General features: G+C 34.1%; 1 protein-coding gene across 1 annotated transcript in view; it reads left to right on the top strand.

The window, feature by feature from the left end:
- stard10 (StAR related lipid transfer domain containing 10) overlaps window positions 1-9651 on the top strand; it is a 29205-nt gene that overhangs the window by 12344 nt on the left and 7210 nt on the right. The window contains exons 2-5 of the mRNA XM_016549995.1: window positions 3077-3224; window positions 3314-3417; window positions 7338-7450; window positions 8084-8141. Coding sequence (XP_016405481.1) covers window positions 3077-3224; window positions 3314-3417; window positions 7338-7450; window positions 8084-8141 — 423 coding nt within the window. The remainder of the gene's footprint in view (window positions 1-3076; window positions 3225-3313; window positions 3418-7337; window positions 7451-8083; window positions 8142-9651) is intronic.

Below are 9651 nucleotides of genomic sequence, written 5' to 3' on the forward strand. Positions count from 1 at the left end.
CCCTTCCACTGCTGGTTTACGGCTCCTTAGCAGGTGAAACGAGCACCAATCACAGAAAGACTTCAGTCGGAGATCGTGTGTGTGTCTAAATGATGAAAGAATAGATGTCAGTAAAGAACACACAACTGCAGGCATGAAATATTGCGCTACAAACCAGAACTCACACTCATACACACACTCACTCACTCACACACACACATGAAATTTAACTTTTTTTTTCTTCAGTAAAATCAATCTAATATACAGTATTTTTGTTCAATAATATTTTTTATTTTGTATTTTGAGAGAATGTTATGGTACCAATTAATATTTATGCAATAATTATGATAAAATTTTCCCATGGAAAATAGTACAGATTTTTTTTTCTAATTTAAAAAAAATTATTTTTCAATTAATGCAGTATTTCAGATTAAAATAGAGACTAGGCCTTTAAAATCAGATTTTTGAAGGCAGAATAGCACCTCCTGGTGTGAGCAAAGAAAAAAACAAAAAAAAACAAGGAAAGAAAAACCTGTAATTTAATGGTGTAACCACTAGATTCCTGTATAGGACCAGTGGAGCTTCAGGAAATCCCACTCAAGCGTTTCGGTCCTTCTGCCTCTCTCACCACAGACTGACCATCAGCGCTGAGCTCATTAATGATCATGTTTGCTGCTGTAGATGATGCCATTTGTTTTTCAAAATCATGTTTAAAGGGGTCATATGATGCTGCTAAAAAGAAATTTTTTTTGTGTATTTGGTGTAATGAAATGTGTTTATGCGGTTTAAAGATAAAACACATCAAACAAATTCTATAAAAATGCTTAATCCTTCTGGGTCTGATCTGATTTTAACCTCTTATTTCAGTCTTCTGACTCATTTTGGTTATATGGTTATAGCCATACCAATTCATTTGAGTATGTATAATTCTCTGTGTGTGTGTGTGAGTGGATGTATCTGTTTTACACTCTTGATGTTTTCGAGTGTAACCCCTTCCTTGTGAGCGAGTTTCTTCTCATTAATAATGCGGACCGAGCCTTTTAATAATGACGTCGCTCTGAGACCCTCACTGTTATGACAACTAGCGCGTGTGGCCGCGCTTCAAAACAATCCAATCAGATTGCGTATCGCGAATCACGAATCATTTGATTTAGATCGGGACTCGGAGCGGGTTTGCGAATCATTTAGAGAATTGAATGATTTGTGATCCTCGCTCTGAATTACCGATTTAAAATGATGGTTCGCAAATAATTATTCAGATTCAGACTACGGAGCACGTATCGAAAATAGAGAAAGAAAGCGAGAGATCAGAGATTGCGCTTCGCGCGCACAGAAATATTCAGGAGTACATAAACTTGTCAATGCTGCCCAGTGACTTTTATTAATAAAATAGCTTAGATATTAAAACGCTGCTTTATATTCCTGAGCAACGAGGGGGTGAAATCGCTGTTTAAGTAACTAAACTCACAACTTCCATCGCGTCAATCCAGTGTGTTGCATGAAGTTATTTCTATTTATAAAACATGTTCTAAACTTTTTGATCTCTGGTTAATCATTAAAATCTGTTTGTGTGTCACTGTTATTTTAGTATTACTTAAATACAATTATAGTTTTTATCAATGTTTTGAATTAGCTTTGAATCAGTTTTTTATGTACTGTAAGTTTTTAGTAATTTTATGTGCTTTTGTCTTTTTTGTTTTACTAGGTATAATTTACAGTTTTAGTTTTCATTTAAATCCATTTAGTGATTTTAGTGCTTCAACTCAAGTTTATTAAGCAATTAACTTAAAAAACTATTATAAAAATTTTTGTTAAAGTTTTTCATCCAATATTTATATTTTCATTTATTTCAGCTTTATTTCACACACATTAGCAAAAATGTTTTATTAGATTAGTTTTAGTTAATGAGAATAACCCTGTTTGTAACCACTGTGAGGTTGTTCTGTATAAATCTTCACATCATTTTTGTATCTGTACTTTTCCTCTCTATCACTGAGTTTTGTAGCATGAAGACTTTAGTGTGTCGTTTCTGCGCCTACAGCTGTTTTTCATTGCTTCTCTCTTGCGTTCTTGTCGACGCTCTAGAAAACACAGGTGCTGTTGAGACGAGATCTGCTTTAATGGCCTGGTTTCATATTTCACAAAGCACTTCAGATTCAGAGTAACTGCAGCCTCGTTTCACCTGATGTAGGTCATTAGTTACACGCGTGCGTTTCTGTTTTAGGGTCACGGACGCTTGAATTATCACAAAATGTGTGTCGAGCTTCATTTACAGCTTTTTTTATGACACAGTCATGAATATTATCTGCTACTTCACAAGATGTTTGAACAGTATAATGTCGTCAATATATTGGTCCATTTCCAGGAGAGATATTTACATTTTAAATGTTTATTTGTTTTGTCACTTCTGACCAGTGTTATTTTAGCATCATTGAAAAATTATTATAGTTTTTGTTAGCATTTTAAATTATTTTTATATTTTGTTTTCACTTTAATTTTAGTTAAAGTTTAAGTATTTGTTGTTTTTTTGTCATTTTTATCTGTTTTTGTTTTTAAAATATGTCTTTATAGATTTTATACATTTTTATTATTCTATTTTCACTTTCATTTTTAAGTTTTATTAATTTTGTTGTTTTATTTATTTATTTTTAAAATATGTAATCTTTATTCATTTGTTTGTTTTAGTTTTATTATTAACTTCAAATTCAACAAGTTTAAATTTTTGTATTTCAAATTTTCCATTTTCATTTTAGTTAAAGTCAGTCAGTTAGTAATTTCATTTTATGTTTTTGTCATTTTTATTAGGTTTTGGGATTTATTGTATTGCATTTTTATTTTAGTTTTAGTTATTTTAGTACATTGTCAAACTACATGAGAAATGTTGCCTTGGCAACTAGTGGAAATAAGTTTAAGTTTGTTTATATTTTATATTAATTTTATTATTAATTAATTTTTATTAATTTTTAAAATGTAATTAAATTTTAAAATTTTATTTAAAGCAATGACATTTTTTATGGTTTTAGGTTTTAGTTTCTTCTTGACGCTTTATGGCCTGTGATGCATTCTGGGTAACGTAGTTCTTCTGCTCTCTCCTCAGTGTCGAATGCTGTGTAAGGACATCCCAGCTGAGACCATGTACGACGTGCTCCACGACATCGAGTATCGGCGAAAGTGGGACACAAATGTCATCGAGACGTTTGATATCGGCAAACTGACAGTCAACGCAGATGTGGGCTATTACTCCTGTAAGTTCTGCCACTGCAGAATTAGCCTTTAAATATCAAAATATGCAATTTACTTTGTGTAAATGCTAGTAAGCGTTCATTCTTTTTAGGGAAGTGTCCTAAACCGCTGAAGAACCGTGATGTCATCACCCTGCGCTCCTGGCTGCCGATGGGCAACGATTACATCATCATGAACTACTCCGTCAAACACGCTGTGAGTGATGCTGTGTTAGTTTAGTCTCATTGATATACTAGTATAGTTGTTCTTAATAGTTTGAATTAGATCTCATTTTTATATTTCCTGTTATCGCTTTAATTTTAATTAAAGTTTTAGTATTTTTGTAATTTTTATTGTTTTTGTTTTTTAAATATATCTTTGTAGTTCTTTTTAATTACCGTATTGGCCCGAATATAAGACGACCCCCCTTTTTCCAGGTGTACCTTTTGGAAAAAGGCTTTTTAAAAGGCAAATCTTGTTTTTTCTCAGTAAAACACATTTTGTCTTCAATTATTTTCATATTGCATATTTTTCCTATTTTAATTTTTGTTTTGAAAGTATGGTAAAAACTGGTAAAATGTACCAACAATCACATTTAAAAAATATACACTTTAAAAAACAAAACAAAAAAACAGGTAGTCCATCTGAATTAGGACATTTAGGCTATCCATCTAATAGTAGCCTACCAAAATCTTATTAACAGTAGAAGTTAAATCTTACTGTAGTCTTCAAATCTGGGTACTGTCTTACGTTTTAAAATCACAAAGGGAGTTTGGTGCCATCAGGCTAACGTGACAGTCACGACTCATGCAGCTGTAAGGTTTTCTTTTTCTTTTGTTTTTACTCGCGATCTTTACAACACGCATTACATTACGTATTTCATGGCACACTCGTTTTATGCGTATTTGGCGCCACCTAGTGTTGTGGGTGTATTATTGACATGTCAAAGTCTAGACCCTGAATATAAGACGACCACGTTTTTTCAGATGTATTTCCAAGAAAAAAACATCGTCTTATATTCGGGTCAATACGGTAGTTTTTATTAGTTTAATAACAAATAATAATCATAGCTAAGAAATGAAAAGCTAATAATTGTATTTAAATTAAATGAAGGCAAGTCACTACAGGTGAATAAGGTCATATATATTAATCGATATCATCATATCATATTTATTTATGATTACTTTCCTCATTTGACTGATCACAGTAAATTAAGACAAATGTTTATTATGTTTTCTGAAATGTGCTAATATGCAAATTAAATATGCAATGAACATTGGATAAATCTAGGTTCAAAATTCTTGTTTTTTATTTTAGAGTTGAAGGTTTTTACTCTGGGGGTTTTGTATTTCTCTTTTTGTCACTCCATCAATAGAAAATACTGTCAGCATTTAAAGATTTGCATTTTCACCATGTTTTTAGGAATATAATGTTGTATAAACCAGTGTGAATAATATATGAACAAACCCCTCAGTAAAAACCTTCAGTATATAGAGAGGAATAAAACTCTAAGTTTTGGTGTATGTAAGTTCTGCTGAAGTGGAGAAAAAACTTTTAAAGATATGTATTGTAATTAAAATCTAAAGACAGTGCAATAAAACTCAATGTGTTTTTGGGATGTTTTCTTTCATCTAGTCTGAAATAAGACATGTTATGGAAACAAAACTGACCAAAATCTCAAAATTGACCAGTGCATGCTGGTTTTGTCTGTAGGGTCTTGCCTTATAGATGTAAAAGCAAAATAAATAAATAATAAAAATAAATAAAAATGATTAAATCTTGTATTTGTTTATAATATTTGAAATATTTGTTTACAATTCTATATGAACATTATCTGACATCAGAGAACTGTAATATTTTAATATTACTTAAATGAATGTAAAATCTGAGGGGAAAATGTGTTTGCTGAGAGTTTGGGAATCGCTGTGCTGCCCTGTTCATGATTGAGTGTGCAGCGCTGCATTGATTCTTCTGTATGCCGTCAGGACAGTAATGATTCTGCTGCTAACGATCTGCTGATCGTTACTAACGATGTGATGATGGTCTGTGTTCACTACAACAGCTGGAGTGTGTCACGGTGATGCTGTACAGATGTGTTTGTGTGTGTGTGTGTGTCAAGTCACCATTATTTATATAGCGCTTTTTACAATGCAGATTGTGTCAAAGCAGCTTTACGGTATTAAACGGGGAAATAATGTGTCGTTCTCGTCTGGCGAGACCAGCAGTTTAATTCTAGGCTGCAGCAAAGTCAGATTGTGCAGAGGACTCATCTGGTTCCCGTGGTCTTGTCCCGATGGCCGTCTAGGAGTCAAGGGCTTTCAGATCAGATGGTCACTGCAGTCACCCGGATCCAGTACGTATCCAGCCCAGATGGTGGATCAGCACCTAGAGACGACCTCTACAGCCCTGAATGTCAGCGGAGTCCAGGACAACTAGATGAGCCCCAGAGACAGATCCCCTAGTCTCCTAGACGGCCACCGGGACAAGACCACAGGAACCAGTCGAGTCCTCTGCACAATCTGACTTTGCTGCAGCCTGGAACTGAACTGCTGGTTTTGTCTGGTCAGAGGAGAACTGGCCCCCGACTGAGCCTGGTTTCTCCCAAGGTTTTTTCTCCATTCTGTCACCGATGGAGTTTTGGTTCCTTGCCGCTGTCGCCTCTGGCTTGCTTAGTTGGGGACACTTAATTTCCAGCGATATTGTTGACTTGATTGCACAGATACTATTTAAACTGAACTGAGCTGGATGATGACATCACTGAATTCAATGATGAACTGCCTTTAACTGAAAATTGAGTGTTTACTATTGTCCTTCTGCATTATTGACACACACTATTTTCCTATTTGATACTGTAAAGCTGCTTTGACACAATCTGTATTGTTAAAAGCGCTATATAAATAAAGGTGACTTGACTTGAATGTTTTCATTTAAGGCCAGTTTTATGTAGTTTCAACTTAAATTTAAAAACAATTTAAAAGCAAAAGCTAAATGCTGATGTCAGTACCATCTATGTTTGTATTGAATGTGCTTACTGTGCAGTTACTTCCGTTAATTTCAGATGGTTACAGTTATTGTTTTCAATAGCCAAAAGCCAGTATGGCCGGTTAAATACCAAATAAACAACTTGTTTATGTATACTTTCATTCCTTCTTGTTTGTTGCTTGGAATCGGCCTTTTTGCTTGTAAAAAAATCTGTATCGGAATGGGCTATGAAAAATCATGATCAGTGCGTCACTGCAAATGCTAGAAACGAGGCTTTCGAAGGAAATATTGCTATCAAATAGCACACCTAGGTTCCTAACTGATGATGAAGAATTGACAGAGCAGCCATCAAGTGTTAGAAAGTGTTCTAGGTTATTACGTGCCGAGGTTTTTGGTCTGATAACTAACACTTCTGTTCTTTCAGAATTTAACAGTAAGAAATTACTAGTCACCCAGTTTTTTATATCGACTGTGTGAGTGAGTGAGTGAGTGTGTGTGTGAATGCAAGAGTGAGTGTGTGAGAGTGCATATGAGCGTGTGTGTGTGAGTGCATATGAGCGTGTGTGAGTGAGTGTGTGTGTGAGAGTGAGTGCGAGAGCGAGTGTGTGTGAGAGTGCATATGAGTGTGTGTGTGAGTGAGTGTGTGTGAGTGCATATGAGCGTGTGTGAGTGAGTGTGTGTGTGTGAGAGTGAGTGCGAGAGCGAGTGTGTGTGAGAGTGCATATGAGTGTGTGTGTGAGTGAGTGTGTGTGAGTGCATATGAGCGTGTGTGAGTGAGTGTGTGTGTGTGAGAGTGAGTGCGAGAGCGAGTGTGTGTGAGAGTGCATATGAGTGTGTGTGTGTGTGTGTGAGAGTGTGTCATAAAATTGTGGAATCAGTAGTCACATGATCAGACTGGTTTGCTGCAGTTCCGCACTGCATTGATCTGTCTGTCATCACTGAGAGAGAGAGAGAGAGACGTGTGTTATCTCTGTCCTTTTCTTCTCATTGTCTCTCACTCACTCACACACACACACACACAGGCCAGAGTGTCATTTTGATCATTATGGGATGTTGAATGAGATCTCATAGTGTTCCCGTAACCATAGTGATGCCTGAAGTCTGATCTTGATGTGTTTATAGATTGATTAATTGATTGATTGTGTGTGTTTCAGAAATATCCTCCTAAGAAAGATCTGGTGCGAGCCGTTTCCATCCAGACGGGATACCTGATCCAACGCACCGGCCCCACCAGCTGCACCTTAACATACCTGGCACAGGCTACACCAACCCTACACCTAAACCTACCACTTACAGAAAACTTTCTGCATTTTTACTTTCTCAGAAACTCATTCTGTATGATTTATAAGATTTTGTACCCATTGGGACCTCAATTTAGGTCCCCACCGTGACACGAGTCCCCATGAGTCTGTGTGTATTCAGGTTTAAGTCCCCACCAGGATATATAAACCAGTACACACACACACTTTTAATTTTCATTTATTTTTTTATTTTAGTTTATAAATTTGATTTGAATTTGTTTACATTTGAATCTAATTTGCATCTATTTATTTTAATATTTATTATTAACATTTTAATAATTTATTTATTTTAACCAATTCATTTTATTTTAGTATATTGAGTTTTAACCATATTTTTCATTGATTATTATTCATTTATTTTTATACTTAATTTTCATTTTTATTTTTTTTATTTAATTATTAAATTAAATTAATAATTCATTTTTTATACTTAATTCTTTTATACTGAACATTATTTTATATTTTATTTATTTTAATTTACTTTTTATTTTTCTGTTATTTTATTTTAATTTACTTTGTTGAATGGTTGCTCAGATCAGTGTGATCTACAGCCCTGAATCAAACTGTTTCTTCTGAACTCGATCTTTCTTTGTGTCTCTCTCAGGTTCTCTTCCCAAGTGGGTTGTTAACAAGTCTTCCCAGTTCTTGGCTCCTAAAGTGAGTAAAGTGCACTAGTTCACTCCATCCTTACACTCGTTTATTCTTACACTCGTTTGTCCTGCTCTCTGACGGTTATTTGTTCTGTAGCTTTTCATCTGTTCTTTATTCCTAACAGAATTAACCCTGAAAACACGGAATGGCAGACACGTGTGTGTGTATGTGTGTGTGTGCGCATTGAAGTAGGTCATCAGTTTTCCCAGGAAACGTCACAGAGTGAAAGAACAGATGATTGATTGATTGATAAAGAGACACTGAGTGACAAAAGAACCTGTGAAATATTAAACACACACTGACATCATGAACAGTAATTTCTACAGCATCACTGCAGTTCTGATGAATCATACAGCCAGACATTAATGCAGGATAGTCAGCTTAAGTAAATAAAGTTTCAGGGCAACTGAAATGATTTGAAAGAGAGCAGAAGAAGACTGCAGAAGTGAAGCGACAGACGATACAAACAACCATTCTGAGACGTCAGTGAGACAAAGAGCTGCACGGTGTCTAAATGTGTTTCTGTGATTGAATTACTGTAGAGAGAGAGTGTGTGTGTGTGTGTGTCTGGATGAACACAAACGCTCCTCAGTTTCAGCCCTCCTTTAATCAAGAGGCTCATATCAGACATAGGGCTATGACATACTGACAAAAAATCTCAATATTTTTAGGCATTTTATTGAAAACTTCGAGTTTTTTTTTTGTGCTGGTTTAGGTCTGTTTAGACTCAAATAATTTTATTAATAAAAAAAATGTGTAATTTGTATTATTATTAATTAAATAAAAAACTTTAATTGTAATCATTTTTGAATTTGAATTTATTTATTTTTCTGTTTATTGTAATCATGTTTCATAATTTATTTAAACCAATTTTTGTTTGTTTTAACTACTTTTAGAATTATTAAATCTAATTTTTCATTGTTATTTTCTGTTTTTCCATTGCTAGTGTTTGTATAAAACTTTTATTTATTTAAATATCACTTTTATTTATATTTATTTATAGAATAATAACAAAAAAAGGTTGTATTTTTAAAAATGTATTTAAAATGTAATTTTGTTTTAACATTTATTGTAATCATGTTTTATTTATTTTTAACAATTTTTGTTTTAAATTATTTGCTTTAATCTACTTTTACAATTGTTTTATTTAATCTAATTTTCCATTGTTTATTTTCTATTTTTCCCTTTACTTAAATATCACTTATTTTAATATAGTTTTATTATATTATTTTAAAGGGGTCATATGATGCAATTTCAAATTTTCCTTTCTCTTTGGAGTGTTACAAGCTGTTCGTGCATAGATAAGATCCCTAAAGTTGCAAAGACTAATGTCTCAAACCCAAAGAGATATTCTTTATAAAAGTTTAGACTTGTCCACGCCCTCCTAAAATGCCTCGTTTAAACACGCCCCCACATGTCTAAGTCACTGTGTGGGAAGATTTGCATAACACCACCCAAATGTTCACGCAAAGAAAGAAGGCATAACTTTTATTCTCGCTGTAGTATTGTTGCCGCC

Source organism: Sinocyclocheilus rhinocerous, unplaced genomic scaffold (genome assembly GCF_001515625.1).
Source record: "Sinocyclocheilus rhinocerous isolate Xijiao unplaced genomic scaffold, SAMN03320098_v1.1 scaffold4118, whole genome shotgun sequence".
Taxonomy (NCBI): Eukaryota; Metazoa; Chordata; class Actinopteri; order Cypriniformes; family Cyprinidae; genus Sinocyclocheilus; species Sinocyclocheilus rhinocerous.